The sequence below is a fragment of the Pinus tabuliformis genome, chromosome X (assembly GCF_031772625.1).
Source record: "Pinus tabuliformis cultivar Carrire ecotype Pingquan chromosome X, CPIR1, whole genome shotgun sequence".
In the NCBI taxonomy this organism is placed as follows: domain Eukaryota; kingdom Viridiplantae; phylum Streptophyta; class Pinopsida; order Pinales; family Pinaceae; genus Pinus; species Pinus tabuliformis.
Genome location: NC_142308.1, coordinates 380,540,492 through 380,568,103, shown reverse-complemented (window position 1 = coordinate 380,568,103; position 27,612 = coordinate 380,540,492). Strand labels below are relative to the sequence as shown.

At 36.4% G+C, this 27,612-nt stretch overlaps 1 protein-coding gene across 2 annotated transcripts; it reads right to left on the bottom strand.

Moving 5' to 3' along the window:
• Positions 1-1,032: 1,032 nt before the first annotated feature.
• On the bottom strand, positions 1,033-22,078 carry LOC149140126 (small ribosomal subunit protein uS10y-like). 2 transcript variants are annotated; one of them, XM_089446225.1, is made up of 5 exons: positions 21,920-22,056; positions 21,512-21,553; positions 3,124-3,239; positions 2,819-2,932; positions 1,033-1,464 (listed from the first exon to the last, which is right to left on the bottom strand). In XM_089446225.1, exons 3-5 carry the CDS (start codon positions 3,233-3,235, stop codon positions 1,322-1,324), a joined length of 369 nt encoding a protein of 122 aa, XP_089302351.1. In that variant the 5' UTR covers positions 3,236-3,239; positions 21,512-21,553; positions 21,920-22,056; the 3' UTR covers positions 1,033-1,321. The 2 variants fall into 2 exon arrangements, with proteins under 2 accessions (XP_089302351.1, XP_089302350.1); XM_089446224.1 differs by lacking the exon at positions 21,512-21,553 and having other exon boundaries at positions 21,920-22,078.
• Positions 22,079-27,612: the final 5,534 nt, after the last annotated feature.

Here is a 27,612-nt window from a genome sequence, read left to right as displayed (position 1 = left end):
CGACAAATCTCATTTATGCACCATCCCAAAATATGATTAATGGAACAAAGTAATGGCGTGTATGCAGTCATGGCATTATCTGATTGCTGGAATGGGAAAAAAGTGAGGAGAAGAAATTCTATAAAAAAACACCTATCAGCGTAAACATTGTTAGATTTCTGCCTTATTTAATAATCTCCGGAAAAACGCTAGAAGTTAACACATGGATTACAAATGACTGACATATATGCTGGAGGTTTAGCACCGAACACTTATTTTATTCAATTTATCAAATAAATGTTCATCTGTCACACAGATCAGTGTCCATTGCATTAATCCAGTAGCTCTACTACTGGTCTCTGCATTACACCTGGTGCATTTGCTCCATCCCAAAGAACCTAACCCACAAAAGAACGTCTAATACACTAATCTCTACATGCCTTTTTACATAGTTGAATAGTAACAAAACTACAATTGAGGAATATTTTTTAGCACTATCTTTCCATGACAACACTCGCAAGAAACTAACCTTCTCCACAACCAAAGCCATCTCAAATCTCAAATGCAAGCAATTTTATCCATTAAAATTATACTTAAAATGGTCCAAATTCTTCAGTATACACAACAGTGCCAAGTGTAGAGGCAAAGACAACACACTTGCAAATAACAGGGTTTTTCACAATCCAAACCAATCTAAAATCTCAAAATGCCAGCAATTTTATACAATAAAATTTCCGACTATACACTAATGCCTAGTACCTAGCTAGCTTATAACTTGTAACATATTGGAAAATTTAGAATTTGCACACTAGAAAAGATTAAACCAAAATTAATGACAAACGAATCGAAGAACATCCTTGACAAGAAAGAGAGCTACAGTTAGGCAACACTTCATAGCAATACTCATTTTGACAAACTAAGGATTTAAACAGTCAAACTTATTAGCTTCAATCTCACAAAATCAAAAAGAAAAATCATGCAGCTTTAAAATTATCATTCAACATGAATTATGGCAGTCGAAGTTGTCAAAGAATGAAACCACGTAACCACGTCTAAGCAATAATAAGCCAGTACACTTGCTCGTAATATAAGATGACAATAAATTTAAAGCCTTTCTAACCTTCACTGCATTGCAGCACAATGAAAATGGCTTTAAGCATAGTTTAAAGATATCAAAATCAAATTAACTAAATATCTAAATAAGAAACTAAATTTTCACCAGATACAATTCTCCGCAAAAATAAACCAGCCGGTCCAAAATTCAGTTAATTTTGAAGTTGTCAAAACGCTACAACTCTTAACATCTTTGAAATTACAAGAAATGGTCTCTGTTTTTGAATGCTCATGTATCCGCAATTGTAACCTCCACCTCAACTCCAGGTTCAATGGTGATTGATGTTATCTGCTTCACCACTTCAGAAGAACTAACCAGATCAATGATTCTCTTGTGCACACGCAATTCAAAACGATCCCAGGTGTTGGTACCTGTATGGCAAATTTAACAAAACACAGTCAATCCAAATTCCAAAAAGAGAACATCCTCGGGAAGTAGACAACAATTTAATACTAACTCTAGCTTCCAAGAATAAAGTTCCATGCATAAAAAGCCATTCCATAAAACAGATAGAAGTGAAGTTTGATGGGGATGGTAGTTTCTATAGGAATTTGATAGGAACAGCCTAGCAATACAACGAGTGATCTTTCCAACGGTACAACATAGCAAACGCAAAACATGTTGGAGACAAAAGGCACCATATAGTGGAAAGGACGCACTCGGGGGAAAATATAATATAGGTCTAGAGTACAGTCACAAAATGCAACAATTCCACAATTTATAAGATGGTGAACAGTGAGGCAAATTGCTTCTAGGAAAAAATCAAGAAGAAAAACAAAGCCACAAGCATAAAAGTAATTATTTGGCACTTCAACCATTGCTCTAACCTGTGCAAAGCACTCAAACAACCTACAAAACATAGGCAGTGATAAAGACAGAACAACGTTGATGGAACAATAACTTCAAAACACATTATTATTTTACAACACGACTTGTCATCATTACCAGAAACAATGCAAGCAACAGTTATCTCAATCAATACCTTCAACACAAAACAGAAGATGGACCAACAGTGCACCTTAACATGGACAGTTGTTAAATTAATGCCACAATAGCTATTCAATTCAACACATGCACAGAGGAGAATCGCATGACTTGCTCAGACAATACAACCTAGCTGCTGACAGCATAATTAACATAGAAACAGATTGCCCAGAGGCTGGCTTTCTCACAGTTGGTAGATCAGATTCTGCACACTGGTCTGCTGTTGTAGTTAAGATCCCAGCTTCTAACCAAAAGCAAAAGTAATAGATACTGACAGAATACCAGAGTAGCAATAGTTGACAGAAAACCTAGATAATGGCTTTATCAGATATCTCAAGCCAGGAATTCAGATTCTGCATACTAACAGTAGTTAGGTTCCAAACTTGAATCAGAGAACAAATGTATGTTTTATTTTTCAATTTTCACTCTCATAAAATACAGTATCACCATAACAAATATCAAATGAAACACCCCGTTGCATCAGATATGCAATAGCTAATATACATAAAAGGCCAAGAACACTCACTCCTATGGGGAATCGAAATTACAAACGTATTCTTTTTCAAAATAATACAACTAAGTTTTGGGAGCCACTTCAATCCATTGACACTACACTTGAGGTTTGTTGAAGTCCATTGGTTATCACTGAGATTAATTCTGACAAAATGCTCAGTATGAGCTAACTCTCACCAAAGAGATCATAACTAAAGGCTGGAAATAAAATAAATAAAAAGACAATACCTTCTCCACAAGGAGACTTTCGAGTTGTGTGATTGAGGACCTTTGTTGGCATTCTTACAGGTCCCTTGACCTTCAGACGTTTGTCCTTGGCACCGCGCACAAGATCCGCACAAACTGAAGGAGAAAACATTTTAAAACCATATTTATGAACCTTCAAAACATGAATAACATTTAGCGGGCTAGCCTTATATGTGTCTCAATAAATCACACAACTACGATCACTTTAGGAATGCCATAGCAAGTTTACACCCAGTTTATATCTATCTTGCCAGGCACAGTAAAGAGGTTATCACAAAACTACATACCTTTTTCAAGATTCTTTACATTTTTTGAAGACAAAGTAATCCTGATCCGGTGCAATTCTTCCTGAGGGTCCTCAAGCCCACCCTTAATGGGCTTCATCATACCCATTGCCATGGTTCTGTTAATTCAACAAGCAGTAAAACACAAAAAATTCAGATCAAGAAAACCCGAAAGGACTGAAACAATACAGAATAAAAACTACTGAACATTAAATTCAAACAGCAATCCCTAATTCTCTGGACAAGAGAAATATGAGCAGATCCAACAAAAAATTGAATAAAAGAATATATCTTCAATACAAATGTAATCGCTATACTCTTCAGGTTCAGAATAACAGTCCCTCCTGAAAATAAAAGGGGCAAAGATCCATACCTAGAAACATATACCACACAACAAGAAGAGTTGGAAACTGTGAGTTTAGTCTAGTTGGAGGATTTACTATTTTTCAATAGTTGTTATTGGTGTGTTCAATGAGTGCTTCTGAATCCTGATCTCAAATACCACACAACAGGAAGTGTTAGGAAATGTTGAGTCTAGTGCTAGTTGGGGGATTTACCATTTTTCAATCGTTGTAACTTGTTAGTGTTGTGTCCAGTAAGTGCTTCTGATTATTTACATAGATAAGCAATGTCTATTATTGTGGAGTTTCTTGAACCTTAATTGGATACAGGAGATTCATTCCAAGAGGATTTTCTCCTAGATTAGAATGTGGAGTTGAGTTGTTGTTGGCTTGAAGTTTCAGTGGGATAGTATATCTATAATAGTCAAAGACCTCTATGTATAAATTCAGCTTGAGCTTAATGGAATAAGCAATTCAATGTCTTGCTGTATGTTATGATTGTGCTTTTGTGAGTTGTTTTGTTTCCTCTTCAATTTTTTTGCAGTAAACTTGTTACAGTACTGTAGCCAGTTTCAAATTCGATCCTTATAAGGATTGGGGACAGAACCACAAAAGAAAAACTGTGTACAGGTTTCCTACCATGGTATCAGAACTCCACGAGTGCTCCATCATCATGCAACAGTGTTCTATGATCAGCAATACTTGCAATCAATCTTATACAAGCCACCATCTCTAATGCCTTTGCAAATCACCCTTGATATTCCATTTTTACAATTGTTAGTGTTATATCTCCACTTGGCATTCGAAAAGGAATAGTTCCTACATTTTACACATTTTCCATGGAACCACCCATCAATCGGATGACTTCTATACCCCAATGAATTAATTCGTCATCATATACTGTCAAAATGAGATTCATTTACATACAAAACTCACAGTGCTATAACCATCACATAGCAAATATGGATTAGCAATGACAGATGACTTCTTTACACCTTTTCCATGGAACCACCCATCAATCTGACTATACCATGCATGAGAAGCCTGCTTAAGACCATAAAGTGCTTTTTTTCATCCTGCACACAAAAATCCTCTTTACCGACAACTTCAAACCCCTGCAGTTGTGGTATGCTAAGTCATCTGGTTTGAATTTGAAATTGAATTCAACGACCTTGAAGCTTGAGCAAATTCGACAATGAAATTTTTGATAATAAAATTTGGCATTAAATTCAACATATTACAACATGATGGAGACAAAATTTCTAGAAAAAACTGTGGAAATTTCAATTTCCAACATTTCAGGTGAACATTTCACCCATCTTCAAGGACCGTAAACTTAAATATTCATGGTGAAAAGAGAGCAAGATCAGTTAATTTAAAGACGATTGGGGTTAATTATCTATTGGAGGAAAAAATTAATTAATCAATTAAAAGGGGGGTTTCGAATATTTATTCATAAATAATTTCGTTTTAAATAAATTTAAAGGTTGAACATTCAAGTAAATTGGGAGAAGGAATTAATAATAAAAAATAAATTAGAAATAAGGGTGGGTAACACTGAGAAAGAAAAGGTCATAAATAATTCCTTGAGATTATTATAAGGGGAGGCGGGAACAGGAGGGGTTATCTTTTGGCCCGACAAAGAAATAGAGATTCAATATGCATGGGTGTTAAAATATGCAACTAGGGCCAAATTCCACTTTGGGGAGCTCATTTGAAAAAGATGATTATTGGATTGAATTCCTCTTTCCGAGAGGTCCAAAATTGAGCCAAAGCTCACTGAATTTGGACATGGAGAAATATGATTTTGAAGGTCAGCCCACACGTGCAACTGGTCAAGCTCAGCTTGGGGCTAATTAGACAAATTGAACCCCTCTCCATCACATATAAATAGAAGAGACCTTCATCCTCATTTGGCACATTCATAAACACATCTCTCTCTACTCATCAGATTGGTTCGTATATCTGATTGGACAGCTATTCATCTCACGCGTGCGAGTTTGTGGACGACTGATCTGACCTGCGTTGACTTTCTGTTTCTGGGAGATTTTGACCAGCATTGACCAAGGCTCCTTTGACTTCATTTGACTGTGTTCTTGGAGGGATTATCTCTGTTTCAGCAGGCCACATTTATTGGCACAGATTACAAGGCATTCTGGGCAGGTTGACCTGCATTGACCACATGCCTATGTTAACTGATTTGACTGCAGAGTTGACTTTTTGGTTGACCAAGTTTGACTGCCCCTTTGTTGACTGTTTTTGCTGCTGGTTGACCTCCAAGGAAAGCCGAATTGCTTTGACCTTGACCAAGCTCAAGGTGGACTCCTTTTCTGCTGTGTTGACTACTGTTGACTTTCTGGTTAGGGCTGTTTGACTGCTGTTGACTGAGAGCAGAATTGCATATTTTGATTGGGCTATTGGATAATCTATTTGGCAAGTCAACTTTGACTTTGTATCATTGTACAATGTACTCTATTGGATATTCTCTCTTTGTTGAACATTTGATATTTGATAATAAGAAGGATTGATTAAGGGTTTTCCCCATCTTGGGGTTTTTCCTTGGCTTGAGCCAAATTCTTGTGTTCTCTTGTCTTGGCTTGTCTTCTGCAGTTTATTGTTTATGTTCTATCTACAGTTACTGTCAATGTGAATTAATGGTTTATGTGATTGCTATTGGAAATTAAGTGGAAATTATCATTGGGCTAATAAAAGGACATTGAAGTAATTGTTGCAAGCATAGAACATACCATTGTTATCTAAAATTAACAATGGGGCTTGGGGAGTGCTACTAATAACCAAGCTGAATTCTTAACTTTGTGCAGTATTACTTGGGAGCGGGAGCGCGGAGCGAAAACGAGAGCGGGAGCGACATTTTCAAAAGCTCCCAATTTTGGAGCAAATCCCAGAGTGATTTTTATATAATATATATATTTTTTATATTTTGATACATATATGTCAACAAAAACATGTAGAATGATGAATTAGATATAGAAAACATAGAAGAACAGCAAACAAACAAATTAACAATGGGGCTTGGGGAGTGCTACTAATAACCAAGCTGAATTTTTAACTTTGTGCTGTATTACTTGGGAGCGGGAGCGAAAGCGGGGAGCGGGAGCGAAAACGGGAGCGGGAGCAACATTTTCAAAAGGTCCCAGTTTGGGAGCGAATCCCGGAGTGATTTTTATAATATATATATATATATATATTTTATATTTTGATACATATATGTCAACAAAAACATGTTGAATGATGAATTAGATATAAAAAACATAGAAGAACAACAAACAGCAAACAAAAAATAGATTGATCATTGAACCATCAACCATATAACATCAATCATCTAGAAGTTATAATCTTCATCAACCATGTCCACAAGTTAGTAACATACAACATATTGAGTCTCGTGAATCATGATTCATCAATATTAAAGTTTCAACTTCAAGCTTTCAAAATTGAAAATTCAATATATGACATTTATCATCATTGATCACCAAAGTTGTACTTGTAAGCTAAGTTTAAACTTTAAACTTTAACCATTACAAGAAATAATATCTAACATGAAATGAAATGTTATAAAATGAATTATGAAATGAAATGAAACAACTTTCACGAAGCATCATATTCATAATTCAGAATCATTACCAATGAGTTATAATTGCCAACTTCAAACTTCAAACTTAAATTGTCACAGTCATATATTGTTTACAAAAATATCATTATGATATGAAAGAGTCAAGACTCAACAGTTATGAAAACTAATAGAAACTAGAAAAGACAAGTAAACTGTAAATCTATTATCTACTACTACATGTGGCCCTTGCCACGAGAAGTGTCTAATGTATGAGCAGGTCGTGGTGGTCTTCTAGGAGTCTCCCGCACAGACCGACGACCAGAACCAGAAGGCACATGCCCTCCACGTGAGGGTGTAGATGGAGGCGGCGACAGCAAAGGAACAAGACTCGGAACTCGAGCACTGCTACTGGATGGTGGAGGTGGCATGGTTGTTGCTTCATCTTCCTCTCTTATAAGTTTCGCTTCCAGTTCTTCAAGTTGTATAGTGCCATCCTCCAAATTATCATCCTCTGAGTGGTTTCCCAAATTTCATATGTTAGATCCTCATAAGCCCGATCACAGTAATGACTCAACAACCTCAAGTTGTAGTGCACATAAACCAAGCTTTCTGCCCAGTTTTCATTGCGTCTGTTTCTTTACACATTATGTATGAAGCTATAGGTGCTCCAACACCTCTCTACAAAAGAAGTATTTACAACTTGTGAGAGAACCTTTTTTTTGCCAATTTTGGCAAAAGTCCATGGCCGCCATATGATTCCCACCATGTGAGAGCATCAAATCTGTCTCTATCTTCCATTGCATGAAAGGTATCAAACAAACCAGTGCAACTGAAGTATCTGCCTATTTCAAGACGCACACTAGCACATTCCTCCCTGTCAGGTATCAACTTTTCTAATGCTTGCAAATACCCTGTAGATACCTCTTCATCTATATGGCGTTTGGCCCTAACCCCACCACCTGGTGCAGGTTGGCCCAACCAAGATGTATAGTATTTTGGCATAAGGATATACGCCAAGCAATGTAGTGGAACATTAAGTTTATCCCACTGTATGCACACACAATCGTGAATCAGTTTGTACAAGTTGGGATCATTGTTATGAACAATATCTTTTATTTGCCCCAACATGGTATCCATCTACTCATACACCTCGCCAATCACTAGGTTATCTGTATCTGCAAACCGAATCATGTGATAAATGGGCTTGGTGAAATCCAATACTTGCCTCACATGTGCCCAAAACATACCATCAAGGGCAGCCTCCTCCACCTGTTCAAAACCTTCCCTGTCAGCTACATTTGTAGCCCTTTCCTTTAATACCTGCCAGTGTGGACTTGATACCATGCTAGCCAATGACTCTCTTACCTTCAAAAGGTGCCTGAAGGTGAGGTAATAGCTACCAAATCTAGTCCTCACAATCTTCAACAACTCCAATCTTGAGTGACTGCGGAAAAGCCCATGGGTATTGCTATGATTTGTAATAAATTTTATCATTTGTTTGCCTTTCTTGTACAAATCACCAACCCATTTGTATTGTTCGTTTTTGTTCTTAACAATATCATGCATCAAAAGGTTCATTGTGTGAACCAAACACCCAGACCAAAATATGTTGGGGTATTTATCCTCAATAACTGCTCTCGCTGCCTTACAATTAGGAGCATTATCAGTGATGACTTGGATGACATTGTATGGCCCAATACGGTCAATTGTTTCAAGTAATGGTTCTACAATGTTGATGGCAGTCTTGAACTTGTCTGAGTAATCATATGTTGAAAGAATGATGGCACCACTAACAAACACAGCAAGAACATTTATCAATGGCTTGCCTTTTACATTTGTCCATCCATCAAATACAATGGGCAGTCAATGGGCAGTCCAAGAACTTGTCATTCTATTCAAAGAATGTGATATTTTTTCTTTTTCATGATCAAGTCCAACGGTTCTTGCCTTGTCATACCCAGGGCTCTTGTATCCTTTAGGGGCATCATTTATGGTAGAAACCATTTCGTGCCAATAAGGTGAGCGAAGAACATTGAATGGTATCCCACATGCATGGAGAAACCTGTCAACTTTTGAATCCACATCATTCCTACACCCTTCATCAAGGAAATATGATATGGTTCTACGCCTTAAACCTGGTGACCTTGTGCCTCCATATCCACTGCCTTGGGAGGATGCTGAAGGAGTTCTTTGTGCATGTGATTGTGAGCTTGGTTCAAAAAAACCCTTTGATTTTTTAGATTTGTATTGGGCTTCCTCCTCTTCCCTTATGTATTTGGCTCTATCTATTGCTGACACACCTGTACAAGTTTTGATTCCTATTTGTTTATCTCCATCCCATGGCATTTTCCCGCAGAGATGTTTTCTGGCACGGGTCTATGAACCTGTGTAATTATTGTTGCAATGGGGGCAATGAAATTTAGTGGTTCCACCCCCTTTCCCTGCTTCAGGCCTGTTAACATATTTCCACAATGGGGTTTGGTCTTGTTTAGTTTTTTGAACTAACTCATGTTCACTCTCCTCCAGCGCCTCCTCGCCGGGGTTTTCATCAAATCCACTATGTCCCCCTTCTTCATCCTTCTTCATTTTCAATTTCAACCCTCCTTTTTCTACTCTTCAGCATCATAATAACCAAAAAAGGAACCAAGAAGAAGAAAATGCCAAGAAATATAACCATGATGTTTGAAATTTGAAGTTTTGAATCTGCAAAATTTTAAAAAATGGAATGGGAATGGGAAATAGAAAAAAATTTATTTATTTATTTAGGAATAAACATTAAAAAAAAATTGCTAGAAACTCTATTCAATATTGTAGGGCCTACCTCTTTGGCGTCCAATCTCCCCTTGCTCCTTGCTTTCTCTTGCTCTCTCACTCTCTTGCTCCTTGCTCTCTCCTTACTCCTCCCTCTCTCGTTGCTCTCTCTTGCTCTCACAATGATGAAATGAAATGAGGGAGGGTCTATTTAACCCTCCCTCCCTCCTTCACTTTTTTTTTTTTTTTTTTTTTGGCGTGTTTCGCTCCCGTAGCAACGTGTCGGTCCCTGACCACTCCCGGGTTATAAAAATCGCTCCCGGAGCGACACTCCCTGCTTCGCTCCGGAAATAGGCAAGGAGTGCAGATTTTTTTACAGGAGCGTGCTCTCGAGTCGCTCACGCCGGAGCGGGGATTGGGAGCAAGATCGGCGGGGGCGCTCCCCCGCAACACTGGCTTTGTGGCATGGGTTAGAATTGGCTATCTATAGAAGAATTCGTGCAATTAACAGTGTAAGCTCAAACAAAATTCTAAACAGGTTCAATCCTCAATTCTGCAAAGAATAAGCTTGTAAATTGGAAATTTTGAGATTGTCGAGTTTATCATGTCAAGAGACATCTCAACTCAAAGGCGAATGCATTAGCAAACAAGGGAGTCCCCTTAGAACAAGTGATATTGGCTCAAGATGAAAGAGGTGGTCTATATGAACCTTTACCATGAAAAATCCCAAACATAAATCAGAATACAGGTGTATTGAAAGTTTTAAATAGAAATAAGTGGCAAAGGATTTAAAGGGTGGATCGACAACCTAATGTCAGCCCATAATTTTGTTTCTCAATCCTTCAAATTCTCTTTTTAGCACTTTGGTGGCTCCCCTCTTCTGTGGGGATCTAGGTCAGTACACACACTTGGCCTATCCACGTGATTTCAAGAAAGGTCGAGGACAGATGGAAATCTACTCAATTTCTTAATAAATGTGGGAGGAAGCTGAGGGACGCCGTTTTCGTATCCAAGGAGAAGCAAGCACGCTCGAGGTACAGGGTTTTAATGGCAAAGAGAAAAATTTGCAGTAATCTTAATGTTGAAATCAAATTTCTAGTTCAGAGAATGTACAGGGCTGTTTGTTGCATTAAAGAGGGTGAGATAATTGATGGATTGGTAGAGGCAGGCATGCATTATAAGGCGAGGTCGCTCTTCATCATCTCATCAAAAGTTTGGGTCTGGTCTCCAAAAATTATGCAGGGAAAGAGGATTGTTGCATTGGTGTTCACATGGAGCAGTCGTTTGGCACAGAGAAGAAAGAATTCAGTCAGCATTTGGATTACCTCACAGCAACAATGGAATAATATATTATCTTAGGCAAGGAGAAATGGGGGCCATAGAATTTCAAGCTTACTTAGCTCTCCTATATTAGAAAATTGGCCTCTTACAAACCAAGTTCGACAGATTGCAGTTGAAAACTTCTAGACCTTCGTCTTGCTAGAATCATTGGACGAGAATGATGCAGCAGTAGTTGTGGCGCAGAAGATGACAGGAGTGTAGCAATGGAGATGCATTAGGTCATGGTCCCAAAACCACCGATGAGGAGTGTTGAGGTGGCAACAAAGGTTCTAGTTCCTACTCCATTGCAACCAAGGCAGTTTGACGACAAAAATGAAGAAGTCAATCTTGAATCCAGTCCAAATAGTGTGTTAGTGTCGATCAGTTCTACCTGTCACCAGTGATCAAATATGCTCTTACAAGGTTTTGTTAGGGTCTCGAGTCAAATTTTTATCATTTCATTAGGTTTTCAGAATAAAATTTGGTCATTGGCTAGTGTGTCTAGGTCTATTGCTGCTCCTTCAAAATTTTCATGTTTCGGTCACTGCCATCACTCAGTTGGATGTGCCATCACTGAAAGATCATTATCATCATCTCAGTCATATCACCATGGTCTTCATTCAGCTCAGTGTCACCTTTAGGTCATTAGGGTTAGAGTCATCACAACACAATCTGTCATGTCATTCATAAATCTGGCTAATGAAGGAGTAGTAATAGGGTTTTGCTCACAAGTTTTTGTTTCAAAATGTAATTTATTTCAAAAGATGATGTAATAAGTTCAAATGCTCCAGAGTTGCATTCAAATGTTCCAAAGATACATAGTTTTCAAAGCAAAGTGAAAACATATGGTGGGCCACCCTACCATTATGAAATTGACTTTTACAAGCTATAAAGACCATGTCATTTCATTTCTCTCCCTCATATTCATTGGTAGAGAGCTCTCATTCACCAACAAGTCATTTCCTCAACATTTTCGCAGGCAAAGATACTCCAAAACAACCACGCTACGTTTTCCAGAATTTCACTGTGTTTTCTCTCCTACAGTCACAAAACCGGTTTTAAAGGGTTTCCAAAGGGCAATTAAGGTTTCATCAACTTTATACAAGTAAGTTCAAGTCTATTGACCCCTCCATAAGTCTGTTTTCCTTGATTTCATGGCGCATATCCTCAAATTTGCCCACACGTTGCGTTTTCATAGTTTTCCTAGTTGGACTGTATATAAATTCCCTAGACCAGATCCCACACCCAATTCATTCCATTCCACTTCCCAAACATTCCTAAAACCCCTACCTACTTCCCTAAATTTTCCTACCCTCTTTTACCTTCCCTAAACCCTTCATCCTATCCCCTCATCCAATTCCCATGTTTTCGTAATTAGGGTTTTCTCTTGCACACTATCAAAATGGAGGAAAGGAAATCCTATAATAAGGGAGGCCAAATTTCAAGGTTTGAACCACTAAACACTAATGAGCTGATGTCTTCCTCATTGTCCAAACAATGCTTTCAGAATGTAGGGTGTTTAGGGTTTTGTGAGCTAGTTCAAAAGGTTAAATACCATGCCAAGTTGACCAATTTGTTTGCCACTCATCTTAGGAGAGATAAGGTCACTGTTGCAGGTGTTAGTTTCACTATTTCAACTGAAGTCATAGCAACAGCCACAAGGATACCCAACAATGGAGAAAAATGACTTAAGAGTCTGGACTTGGATCTGCAAAACTATCAACCTTTCGTCAAGGGTCACTATAAACACAGCATTAAGAAGGTTTTCCTTTTGGACAGCTCCTTGAGAAATTTGCTCCACTGATGAAGGTTATTATGAAGTACTTTACATGTGAGGGTAGATTTTCTAAATTGTACAAATACCATGTTAGACTACTTATGCATTTCACATGGGTAAAGCCACTAAACCTACCCTGCTACCTCTAGAAAAGCTTGGCTAAAATGGCAGAGAAGGTGCAACATAGACAAAGTGATCATCATAAAAGCCTATTTCACCATGCCCTCATCAAGGTTATTTTATTGCATCAGCTCGCTCAAAAGAACATCACTTGGGAGACATTCATTCAATCAAATGTCTTGTTATCTTCGACTAGCCGATCTACAAGCCCAAGTACACCATCAGCACCATCTAAGCATGTGAAGAGTGGCTCATCTAGCAGACCTGCAGTTGAGAGGATACCTAGGCCTGAGGTGACTCAAACATATCAGAGAGGCAATAGGCTTGTGTTTACTCCACATATTGTGGAAGGGGCCAAGCTTCACAGCATGAGGCACCTTTGCAAGATGAGGAGCCATTCCATCTTGACACTGACATGGTTGACTTGAAGGTTAATGAGGAGCATAAGACAATAGAGCAGGTCATCATGGAGAAAGATGCTGAGATCAAAGAGCTAAAGGACAGATTGTCATTTGGAAAAGCTTATTAAGAGGGCTAACAGAGACAACAGGTTGCAAAGACACATGGTTGCTCATTACTACACAAGGAATCAGGTTTCCAAGATCAAGATCAAGCGGTTGAAGGAAAAACTCAAGGAAACCCTAATCAGGCAAAAAGAGAATGATAAGTTGGATTTGCTTGTTGATGCCTCCCTCATAGCATAGCATAGCACTTCAGGACTTCATGAACCAATTTTGAAGAGATTTGGAGAAATTTTGGTTTTTTATGAATTTTTGGAAATTTTGACACAGTCATAGAGTCAAAAATGCAGCATGCCCCACGCTGCACTTTTGATAGGGAGCTCCAAATCACATTTTGTTTGCATATTTGGATTCCTCATGACTTGTATATCACATCTAGCCTTTGGGAGCAGACCTTCAACAAGTTTTGATAGGTGGAAATGGCCAAAAACTACCTAAAAATCACCTTTTTGCCCTCCTGTTGAAGAGCACGTTGCGCTTTTGAGAGTACCTCTGGGAGAATGCAGTTTTGGGGGGCTAGAAGTAATATTTTTCAACTCTTGAAGATTCCATCATGTAGCAGACATCCACAACTTTCCAATGAGCCATCAAGATCAGAATTTGGACCTCAGGAAGGCCTTCAAAAATCAGTTCTCCCAGATTCACTACGCTTTCTCCTGGCAAGCTGTGCTTTTGACTAATTTCGCTACGTTTTTTCCTATAACAACTTTTTCTCAATTTTATCAGTTGGATTCGAGTTTTGATGATGTAATTACTTGATTTTGGTGTAACTATGATGTAATTATGGGTAAATAAGCTTGTTAAGTTGTTTTTATGTTAAATTAGGCCTCATTAATGAGTAGTTTGATCAAAGTTTACATGAAGGAGTTCTTTTAACCTCCCTAGACATTAGGGTTTGGTTGGAACACCTCATGTATCAGTTCCTAGACTCATGGATTCGACCCTTGAGAGAAGGGAGATGTTGTTTTGGTCTATATGTATCATTTTCTCAGTCATAGAACAGGTTGGATATCAGAGAAGAGAACACTTGTAGCTTGTACTTGGACATTTTACTCAGGAAATCAAAGGAGCAGTTTGCAACTATTATCTAGGAATTCATGTGCAGTGAGTTTGTGATGATGTATTTTCTCTGTTTTAGTTTTATTTGAATGATATACATCTCTCCTTTTCATATCTTGTTTCTTCAGTGGTTTTCCTTAAAGTTTATAAACATAATTCTTTGCATAAAGCTCTGTTTTGATGGGAATATCATTTTGTGTAATTTTCCTTCTTACTTAATGAATTCATGATGCACATGCTCATTAAGACCTTTTTCTTCTTCCAAACACTACACTACACCGACAAACCCTAAAGCCATCACAAAAGTATTGCTACCTTGCTCCTCTATATCTTTGTTGTTGTAACCCTTTGATCCTTTGACCTAGCTACCTGGTTTTCATCCCTTATCCAGCATCAAAACCTAAAACTTTCAAAACCCTACCTGAGCCTAACATATCTAGCCTAAAATCTTTTCCCATTCCAATCATCATTGGTTGTGAATTCATAGAGAGATCCCTCTCTAGTTTAGCAGGGCTAGTTGTTGAACCGTAAGTGGTTTGAGGTTACCTCCTTCGATTTCCCTTCTCAGCCTTGGGATATTGTGGAGGATAACATAAGGTTACCTCCTTCGATTTCCTTTCTCAACCTTGGGATATTGTGGGGGATAACATAGTGCAGGCTAGTTTGTTTCTTGTCTTAAAACATGTTATGCAAATATGTATTAGTTCTAGGCGTCTTTTGGAAGGTTTATAGGTAGTGTCAGCTTAAAATTGCAGTATGTAGACAATGTAGAAAGAACTCAAGTCTTTTTGGACAATTTTGATCTTAGTTGAAGGAGATCCCATGGAAGATGTAAAAGGTTTTGGCCTTGGAACCAAATTGAAATCAATAGAAAAAACCTAACCATTTCGTTTAAAAAAATTAAGGACATTATTATAATGATAACAATATATATAACCAAAATATTATAATAATTAGTTGTTGGACAAAAAATTAATTAATTGATTAAAATGTTTTGAACATTTATTTATAAATAATTTTTGAACGCCTACATGGCTTCAACCCATTGTCTATAACATGAAGCCTCATCAAATGTATTGGGTTTAGAATCAACCACGCCACTCATGAAGGCAGCAAAATTAGATTTACACATTTTATTTGGGATTCTAGTTCATGTAGATCTTCTAAGAGGAATCAATTTTGGCCTATCATAAAGTTTCAAACCCAAACCATCTACCAAGTTATTATCCACGTTTGTTTCTCCCTAGCTACTTCATGATGATCCTAGTGCACATCAACTAATTCTTGCACTTTTATATCCCTAGTCATGACATCATCACTACCTTTTGCAACTAACTTGCCATTGACTTTTATCACAATCAGTTGCACTTTCTCACCATGATTGTTAGATGTCATTTTGTAACATGATTCGTCTAAAATAACATCTATCCATATTATGGGTCTTTCACTAGGAACAAATATTCTATATGCTTTAGACTCATCATTATATCCAACAAACACACCTTTTATGCTCGTAGGTTCAAGATTTGTTCTCTTATCAAAAGTTATATAATAATATGTTGGTGAACCGAAGACTCTAAAATGATCAACAAAAGGTTTTAACCCAAAAAAGGCCTACTCAGAGGTAACATCTCTTAATGACTTGTGAGGACACTTATTCAATATTGCACACTTTTGCCTAAAGGAAACAAGGCATACCAAACCGCTCCAGCATGCATCATGTAGTTTCAAAAATGGTCATGTTATTCTTCTCTGCAAAGCCATTCTATTGAGGATTATAAGGAACACAATACTCCCTCTTAATCCCAAATCACTTGCAAAAGGAAACAAATTTATCAAAGTTGTACTCCTAGTTATTATCACTTCTCAAGATTTTTTTGCTACACATTGTTTGCTTTTCTAAAAAGGATTTAAATTCACGAAACCTTTCGAACACTTCATTATTATGATTCAAGAAATATATCCAACATTATTTGTTACCATCATCTCTAAAACTAACAAGCTAGGATAAACCAATGATAGAAAATAAAACAAAGTGTAGCATAAAAAGAGCATTGTGTTCCTTATACTCCTCAACAAAACGGACTTGCAGAGAGGAAGAAAAAGAGCATTGTTAACGTTGTATGATGCATGTTGGCATAGTTTGGTATGCCTCATTTCCTTTGGCGAGAACATGCAATAATATTTTGCACATATTGAACATGTGTCCTCATAGGTCATTACAGGATGTTGCACCTAAGGAGACCTTTTCTAGCATAAAACCTTATATTGATCATATTTAAGTGTTTGATTCACCAACATATTCTCACATACCTTCTAACAAGAAAACAAAGCTTGATGCTACTAGCAAGAGAGACATATTAATTGGATTTCAATGAATCAAATTCCAAAATGGCATCTAACAATTATGGTAAGAGTACAATCAATTGTGATGGAAGTCAATGATGAGTTAGTTAAAAAAAGAAATGATGATGTTGTGATTGGTGACATAAAATTGGTATCAAATGATGTGAGTAGTGGAGACCACCAAGATCATAATGAATTATCAAGGGAGAAAGTTAGAAACCAATGTGGATAAAGACATTGGTAGACAATTTAGGTTTGAAACTTGATGACATGCCAAAATTAACGACTCTTGGAAGAACTTCTACACAAACCAAAATCCCAAATAAAATCTATGAATCTAATTTTGTTGCCTTTTATGAGTAGCTTGGTTGACTCTAAACTGAATATATTTGATGAGGCTTTACGTTTAAGACAATAGGTTAAATTCAAGAAAGAGGAATATGAATGCATCATGAAAAATGATGTGTGATATTTAGTTCCATTCACTCAAGAACAAACAATTATAGGTAACAAATAGATAGTCAGCTAACGCATAATGTTGATGGTTCCATCAAAAAGTATAATGAAAGTTTTGTTGCAAAAGGTTTTAATCAAAAACATTGACTATGATTATACCTCCCTTTTGCTCGATATACTACCATTAGTGTGTACTTTCCTTGTTTGTTCCAAATGTAGTCTTCACCAAATGAACATGAAAATGGCATTCCTAAACGGTGTTTTGCAAGAGCGAGTCTACATATGACAATTGAAGGGGATTGAAGTTGTCAGTAAAGAGGATCTTGTGTGCAAGTTGAAGAAGGACCTTTTTGGTCTTAAGCAGGCTCCTCATGCATGGTATACTTGGATTGTTTAGTGATTCCATGGAAAAGGTGTAAAGAAGTCATTTGTCATTGGTAATCTATATGTTTTGTGTGTGGTTATAGCATTATGATTGTCGTTTTGTATTTAGATGGATCACATTCTAACAAGAAATAATGATGGATTAATTCACTAGTTGAAGAATGAATAATGTGAGGAATTTGAAATAGCAAATTTGGAACATTTTCACTCATGTATTGATTTGGAGATGTAGCAGGATAAAGATCATCAACTCATTTTGAAGCAAACTAAATTTTGAAGAAATTCAAAACAAAAATTTGCACACCTATTTCTACCGTTGTGGATCCTTGTGCTAAAACCGAGTAAACATTGTGTCACCAATTGACCAGCACTCCTCTTTACTTGTGTAATACTCGTCTTGACTTATCCTATGCAATAATGTGCTAAGTCGATATAAGGAAAAAAACAAAGGAGGTTCATTGGAAGATTAGTAAGCAAATTCTTTGTTATTTGAGTGGGATTATTTCTTATGGTCTTCGTTATGAAAGAGGCAAATATATTTATTTTCATGGCTATGTAGACATTGAATGGGTGAGTGATGTGAACTCCAAAAAGTTTACAACAGGGTATTATTTATGACCAAGTTCTAGTATGGTTACTTTAAGCAACAAATACAAGCTTGTGTTGATGTATCATCTGCAAGGGCTAAAAAGTTGTTGTTGCTACTAGTAGTTGTGAAGCAATATGGCTTAAGAAATAGTTTCTTAAGTTTGGAATGTAAAGAAGAATACTAATGTTATTTGTTGTGATAATCAATCATGAATGATGCTTGCAAACAATATTGTGCTTCATGATAGATCAAAGCACATTGACACCAAGTACCATTTTCAATGGAGACTTTATCAACAAAAAGAAGATTACATGGAATATTGTTCTATTGAATATAATGGAGCCAATATACTTACGAAAGGCTTACCTAAGCAAAAACTTGAAAATTGTAGGTTTGGACTTGGTTAATGTGTACCTAGCACTATCCTCAACAAGTAGTGTTAGAAAATAGTTGTTATTTTTCAATAGTTGTTATTGGTGTGTCCAATTAGTGCTTTTGGCTATCTAGTTAGATATGTATTGTTTATTATTGTGGAGTTTGTTGAATCATAGTTGGATAAGAGATATTCTCTCCAACAAGATTTTCTCCTAGATTAGAATGTGGAGTTGACTTGTTGTTCACTTGAATTCTCAATGGGATAGTGTATCTCTCTTTAGTCAAAGACCTCTATATATCATTTCAGCTTGAGCTCAATGGAGTAAACAACTCAATGTGTTGTTGTATGTTATGATTGTGTTCTTTTGAATTGTTGTGTTTCCTCTTCCATTATTTTGCAGTAAATTTGCTACAGTAAGAGAAACTGTGTGTATAGGTTTTCTATCAGGAAGCACCCAGCTCATGGATCCCAAACAAGCATTTTACTTTTGAAAACACAGGAAAACTCTGAAACAGGAAAGAAAGCAACTAGAGGAAGCGGAATGATAACAAGGAGGGGAGAGAAGAAATCCATATTGTAAGTTAAAAGTAGCATTCCATGTCAAAACATCACAACTCAGTTTTTGTTTCTATAGGAAGCAGAATAATGTCAGGGAACAGGGGAGAAGAAATCCATATAGGAATTTAAAAGTAGCATTCAATGTCAGAACTCCACAACTCATTTTTGGTTTCTATGCTGCTGCTTCATAGAAAAAGAAGGAAAAGGACAAGAAACATCCACTCATAAAGTTTCTTGACACACATGTAGTGGTTCGAGCATTGAGAACTAACAAGCCCAAAGAACAAATAGAATAAACAACAAATGCAAAACAAATTTGAAAGTAGTACAAAATCCAAGATTGCAGCTGATTATAATCATAGCAATAAAACTGAATTATAAACTTGTGGAACAATAACGTTGAGAGGAAAAAAATAGATAGCCCCCCGATTTTTAGTATCATATATCATATACTATTATCGCCATCATTTATTCCTCAATTTTCAAACTTTTGAACCATTCAGGTATTCTGCCAAATTCTTAATCTCCTGGGCTTTGGGATTTATCATCTGTAGGACCTTGAAAAGCATATACAATGTTATAGATGTCATACAAGTACAGTTAGAAATGAATATCTGCAGGAGTGGATCACTCATCTCACATCAAATTCAATGTCTTATTAAACACAATTTTTTCCCCAGTGGGGATGCAGTTCATAACTGAAAGCGGTGGTATGTCCGGCCAGCTACCAAGGTTTGAATCCCCTCGTGAACAAAATAATGGTCAGGGTCAGGTGCAAGTCTTGGGTGATTTTACAGATAGGCACCTTCTGGATTGTGGCATTCTAGCCAAACGTAAGTGCTTAGGTTTAGTAGTTCATCCCTCCAGGGCCATTTCCCCTATACAAGGGGAAGTTTATGATGCTCAACCTCTTCAGACTAGTTGTAATGCTTCACTTTCAAGCTTCATCTTAAATACGCACTTCCAAAAAACAAAATATTAGCGATGAGAGGCTAGTTGTAATGCTTCACTTTCAAGTTTCATCTTAAATACGCACTTCCAAAATACAAAATATTAGCAAATCATTGCTAGGCTAGCAGTTGGACCACCATGAGGCATGCCCCTTTCATCCTTGGATCCTCCACAAGAGTATCTTCCTCAACATTTGACTAAAATAACTTCTGGAAATTCAATTCTTTGATCATGAAATTTGTCACCGGCCTGTTCCAAACATCCTTTTAGGGTGAATATGCAAATAAGCTTGTCTCATTCCTACATAACCTAATAGATGTCCACTGCAGCTCATTTACTGCATTCCTCTCTTTGCAATTTCTACTAACGTACTTCACCCCCTGCATTATTTAATCTTGTTTTAAAATGTGCCAATTTGTTTAGTTCTAAAAGAGCACAGTACAAGTAGAGATAGAGCGAAGTATGATGAAAGAATGAATAGGAAAACGAAAGATACAACTGAAGATCTAAGAATGAATCCTTAAAAAAGACACCTGACTGGAACAGTGAAAAACGACCACACACAAACTGATTGAAGCATTGCATGTTCAATTTATTCTCGTCGAAATCACAGGGCACAGACACTTACGTTTATGCACGTCATACAAGACAGACCCTGGATATTCAAAAACCATATGCCAACAAAGCTTTGGATTCCATTGAGAAATGATATTTGAAGCATTCTCTTGATATTCGGACAACAAACTCTGTTGCACTCGGGGAACGTTTAACTTGCATTCGAAGCTAGATGGATTATCCTTTCATAAATAATTGGAAAAAAGTCTTCGACATTGTTATTCGAGCATCTCACGTCAATTGAGAAGCCTGTGAACTTTTGGAAAATTTCGAGACAAAAAAAGTCATATTTATCATGACAAATATAAAGTTGCAAACAAGAATTAGACGGCAGCAGTTTTTCTCGAGGCAGAAGAACTGACTGCAGTAGAGAAGGAATTTTCCAGATTGGAAATATTTGGAAAATTATTGAGAGAGAAAGAGGAGAGAGAGCTGAAATAAAATATTCTTGACAAATATCTGCAATGCAGATGATTCATGGAAACGATCAGTTATCAATAAACACTCCAAAACTCAGATAGCATTCTTAAGGTAACATAAATGCGAGTAACTACGAATGACAGAAAAAGAAAAACACAACCAGCACAGCAGATCAGTGATCTCACCCACCCAAAATCCCTAAATTGAAATCTTTCAAAGGAAAAATAGAGTACCCAACAACTACAACGAAAAATGCAATCCCGCAAATCCACGACCTGGAGAATAAAAGTATTATTTAGAAAAAGATCTAAAAACAATGAACCCTGGCACTGCAGAAAAACGCTATTAACAAACGCTTAACATTGTATTTCAGCATCCATTACAATACCCATCAAACAACCTGAGCGCATATAATCACAAGGGCAATATATTCCCAACATAATACCAATCGGCCTCCATAAACAAAGGCAGTTTATCTAGGGCTCAATCCACGGCGCTGTTAAAAAGAATTATTTTAACATGTGAATCAACTGAAAGCGCCCAAAGCTCTTTATTGCAAATTCAAAAAGAAATTTCACTTGAAACCAGTGTGAGCAAATCCTTGGCAACCAGATGAAGAAAATTTCATGTGCAGTTCATACCTCCTAAATCTCCTCTGCCTCCCCTTCCCAGTGTCTGCAAACTCTTGCTGTGTGGCTTGTCTTCGGATCTGTCTCAAACAAATCACACAAATAAGCCCTCGCCCGTATTTGTGCAAAACCCCTTAATCATAATTGCTACAAAACCCTATCCCTACTCGAAGGCAAGTGGGCCCTCAAAATATATGTTTTATATTTTGCATCTGAAGACAATTAATTGTCAATGGGTCAATGTAGTTTTAACATTAACGATGCGTTTATTTAAGGAGTGGCCTTGCTATATTGGTTAATAGGCCGTAAAACAGAGTCTTTTTTTTCCTTTTTTAATATAACTTTATACTAGCAATTGCCTTAAAAATTGCAAAAAGAGGCCGATAGATTTTTTAAATTAGAAAAATAGTATGGAAATTGGAAAAATGATAAAAAAATGCATTTATAGATATGTATTCAGCTCATAAAAATGAAGGACCCCCATAACAAAAATGAAGGCGAGGATGAGTTTGGCTAGTAATTGAAGGGTGAAATAATCACAAATATTCAAACTAAAAATATTAAATAATTACAAATTCTCAATTGCATTACCCTCAGATCAATGAAACACCAATTTAATTAAGACAATAGATTTTTTAAATTAAAAGAATAGTATGAAAATTGAAAAAATGGTACAAAAAATGCATTATAGATATGTATATCATATGTATTCAGCCCATAAAAATGAAGGACCCCATAACAGAAATGAAGGCCAAGACGAGTTCCGCTATAAAATTCTACCATCTGAAAAGCTAACAGAGCCGAACTTCTCAGTCGACGCACTTTGCAAGATTTCTTTCTGAACGAGATTAACAACAACTCCACGGTTGCAAACCTAAATTTATACCGATTTTGTCACTAATTTTTGTAGCGGACAGTTCGACTCGTTCAAATAGAAAATTTTGATTCATGACTGAAAGAAAAATAGACCCACACAGATACTGAAAAAATGAGGCTCCAAACGCGTGCGCAAATTCCTATGCTGTGGCAAATTCCAATATATTTACCCTAAATAAGAGTCTTTATACAAAAACCCGTCAGTCAGGTCGAATGTAGCATGAGAAAATTGACCAGAACAGAAAAAAAGAATCCGCGAATTCTTAATTTCTTTACCTAACGAAAAATTCAAGAACACTACTGGATATTCGTTCTTAGAAATAAACCTAAATCTACGAACAAACAGAACCTACGGATTATTGCAGTGTACATCAAGACCACAACGTTCAAGAAAATTTTCTACGAATGTGCTGAACAGATTGCCTTTCCCTAGAGCTTTCTTTCAGCAGATGATTCCCCAAATACTAAACACAGAAATGCTCACGCACCAACATTTGAACCAAATATTATCAAATTAATCCGAATTGGAGAAACTAAAGTTGTTACTGCAACTTAACTAAATACAATGAATTCTGTCAATTTTCCTTCAGCAAGAACGTGTTCTTTAAACATTAAAAACATGCATATCTGAAGCAGACGAGAAATACCTGAATTGAGAGGGTTAAAAGGTAATGGCAACTGATCTCTACGCTTTTCCTTGAAACGTTGATCTCTACGCTTTGCCTTTAAAGCGAGGCGATTGTGGCATGCAATGCAAACTCAGCTTCTTCAGAAAAGTCCCCACACCATACCAGCAGCTTCTTGGGCAGTTATTCGAATTCGCATGCCTTTCGAAGAGTAGTGACTTGACTCCCATTTCCACATTGTGATGGATATCATTCTGCATGAAGGACGAAGACCATAACAAAAATACCTATGAAGGATGAAGACCGTAACAGAAATTCCTACCATTTCGTCTGAAGGATGATGAAGAGCATGACAAGACAGGATGATGAAGACCATGACGAGACGAGTGGCGCTAAAAACCTGAAAATGCGTTACAGATGTCAGTGGAAAGCAGACGAGTCGCGCTAAAAAACTGTGCACAAATGTCAGACGGAGATCAAAAGTGTAGACGGTCCAGGTGTCAACGTGAGATTGAAAAGGACGACGAAAGTCTGTTTCAATAGGAAAGGCCTATCGGCCTAATTAATCGAGTTTAGGTTTTTATGATATATGTTACTCACTTTTTTTTTTCTTTTTAATATAGCTTTATATTAATCGAGTTTAGGTTTCTGTGATCTATATTTAATTTTTAAGAAGAAAAAAAAAGCAATAATTACATCAAGAAATATTTGTTGACGCATTTTGAACGAATTAGTGTGATTCATCGTCAAGATAAGATGAAGAATCAGATCTTGGCACCAAGTTAAATAGAAAGAGAAATCGATATAAAAACGGCTACTATTTTGTCCCGGTCAAAAGTAGTCATTTTTATATTTGTTATATCGATTTGTCTTTCTATTTAACCTAGTGCCAAGATCCGATTCTTCATCTTGTCCTGACGATGAACCACACTGGTTGATTCGAAACGCGTCAACAAATGTTTCTTGATATGATTATTGCTAAAAAAAATTCTTAGATAACTTTATATTACTATCAAAAATTAAGGGAATTATATAAGGTGTAAAATTAATCATGGTTAAGAGCTTGAGTGGGCCTAGTGGTTAAGAGCATGTGTTTCCTCCTAAGAGGTCACAGGTTCAAAACCAAAGAGGGCTAGAGTATGTATGTCTTCGTAGACATAGCAGTCAAATCGTTGCACACAGGTGGGTCTCTTGTCCCACAAACAAGGGGGTCTCATACACCAATTTGGTGTCTCGCTTGGCTGTGAACTTAAAAATGGACAATAATAATAATAATATAGGGTGTAAAACTAATATAACCTAAATAGTTTAGTATATGAATATTGGTTCATGGGGTGTAAAATGAATACTCATTTATTTGATGAAATGGGTTATATATATTTGAATGATAAATATATATAAATTTGTGGTGTGGGTTTTTAGAATAGTATTGTTATGGTGTTGAATAGATATATTTGTGTTTGGGAGATATTGAGGGCCGCGTCGACTAGCTGGTTGTCGTGCAACGCGAGTGAATGCAAAGTCGAAGGGGTGGAGGAGGATGTCGAGGCCCACAAGGGCACAGCCAAGACCAAGCACAAGCCAGATTGGTTGTTGAAGCCTTTCATGAGACCATCTCCATTGATGTCCACAATGAACTACATAATCTGGAGAATTTGGCATTCAGAGATATACACTCTATGTCTAATTCAGAATTGTTGGAATAAATTGGGCAATTGGTCTCATACCCTGGACACATCAGGGGTAGAACGAAGTAGTATCTTCAAGCCCTCTTTCTTTACTAGAAAATGAAGTCACTAATGGGTAGAATCTTGATGGAGAGGCAAGCAAATCAGTATAATATATTTGCAAATCTTGTAGATGTTAAGAGGGAGCAGGGAAATATGAGATTCTATATGGAGCAAATGGACAATCGGCTAGCTCGAATTGAACGACATATCCCTTGCATTGCCACTTCATCAGCGCCTTCAAGATCGAGTGCAAGAGATCCAACACCTATGAACTCATCTAACTCTTAGTTTTTTTATGTAATTAGTCTTAGTGTTATGGTTTGATGTTGCTATAAACTCTTTTGTGAGATTGCAAATTGTGATATTGTTACAATCTTGGAATTGTTATTCTGTCAACATATGGTTAAGAAACATGATTTCCCACAAGCAGGTTCAAACCATTTGTCGCAAAATAGTATTAGTTTGGATATTGTAATATCCTTTGATTAATGAAAGGTGACATTACTTAGCTTGCCATATATATATATATATATATATATAGAGAGAGAGAGAGAGAGAGAGAGAGAGAGAGAGAGAGATATATATATATATATATATATATATATATATATATATATATATATATAATTTGATTCTCATTGTGCTCACTTAGTTCGTTGTTAATTGTGTCTTAGTTCGTTGTTAATTGCGTCGAGAGGCGCTCTTTATCACAATATGTAAAAGATGTTATAATGTCCTTTTAAACATTTTGACTTGGCCAAATTATATAAAAATATAAATATAATTAAAATAAAATAAATTTATAATTATAATTATTAATAAAACATTTGACTTGGTCAAATTACATAAAAATAAAAATAAAATAATAAAATAAAATTAATAATTATAATTATAATTATAATAAATCATTTCAATGAGAAGACTTCTACTCTCTTGATCTGGAGCACGGATATTGTGAAAAACATGAAGCAAAGAATCTAGAACAAATTGGGTATTCCTGTAATTTCTCAATGTTTGTTATATGAAAGGAAAATATTACATGATTCTTTGCAGATGAAAGATTATAGCATTGCTAGGAACTCCACCAAAATATCAGTAATTTGATTCTCATTGTGCTCACTTAGTTCGTTGTTAATTGTGTCTTAGTTCGTTGTTAATTGCATTGAGAGGCGCTCTTTATCCCAATATGTAAAAGATGTTATAATGTCCTTTTAAACATTTTGACTTGGCCAAATTATATAAAAATATAAATATAATTAAAATAAAATAAATTTATAATTATAATTATTAATAAAACATTTGACTTGGTCAATTACATAAAAGTAAAAATAAAATAATAAAATAAAATTAATAATTATAATTATAATTATAATAAATCATTTCAATGAGAAGACTTCTACTCTCTTGACCTGGAGCACGGATCTTGTGAAAAACATGAAGCAAAGAATCTAGAACAAATTGGGTATTCCTGTAATTTCTCAATGTTTGTTATATGAAAGGAAAATATTACATTTGCAGATGAAAGATTATAGCATTGCTAGGAACTCCACCATAATATAAATATGAGGCTATGGGAAGGAGCTTCAAGTTTCAAAAACCCTAATGGATCAGTCTCATTCAAGGATGCAGTGAAATGGAAGAGTTTCATTCCTACATACCATATCCAAACTATGTCAAGACCCTACATCGTCGAACACACGGAACAAGTTCCAGTAATGGAAGTTAAAAACACTGAGGTAAACTCACTTTTCTCTTATATTCAATCTTTGGATATTATTTGCAGGTTCAATGGGTTCTGGCAAAGATCTAAATACCTACACCTTTGGGTCTACTCTTCCTGGACATCAAACTATAACATTTTCTTATGTTCCAAAGGTTTTTTCATAGTGGAATTTGAAACAAAGAAAGATCTAGAAAAAGTCTTCAATAATGGGCCTTGGTTTTGGGGTACAACAAGGATATTCATCACCCCATGGGTCCCAATTTTTTATGCCACAAGTATGGTGGTAAAAACTATGTTAATTTGGGTAAGATTTTCAAACCTTCCTCTTCCCTTCTGGCACCATCAGGTTTTAGAAGACATTGGAAACTTGCTTGGAGAATTCAAAAAATAGAATATGGATAAAATAGAAAAAGGCATGTTCACCTTTGCTAGAAACTGCATAGAGATAGATCTCAACAAGGGCCTACTTGACCAAATCCACCTAAAACATAAAAAAAATCAATGGACACAAGTCTTAGATTATGAGAGCGCGACCTTTAGATGTTGATTGTATTTTCAAACCAGACACATGCGGAACACTTGCCCATAGGCAAAAAAGCTCCCAAAAAGGAAAAAGAGGTAGGCACATAAGCCGAAGGGATGGAAAGTACATGATCTTTACCTTTCTGAAGAATAAGAAGAGGAAAATGTGGTGAAAAAACTCAAATAAGGAACCACATGAACAACAGGGAAATCAAGTAGAAGAAGGGG

Bases quoted from the DNA above. Each gene is read 5' to 3' on its own strand.
- LOC149140126 (XM_089446224.1), bottom strand. From the start codon at position 3,235: ATGGCAATGGGTATGATGAAGCCCATTAAGGGTGGGCTTGAGGACCCT. The intron at 2,933-3,123 runs GTATGTAGTTTT...TTTCTCCTTCAG, and splicing joins TGTAAAGAATCTTGAAAAAG to TTTGTGCGGATCTTGTGCGC. The intron at 1,465-2,818 runs GTATTGTCTTTT...TTTGCCATACAG, and splicing joins AAAGTCTCCTTGTGGAGAAG to GTACCAACACCTGGGATCGT.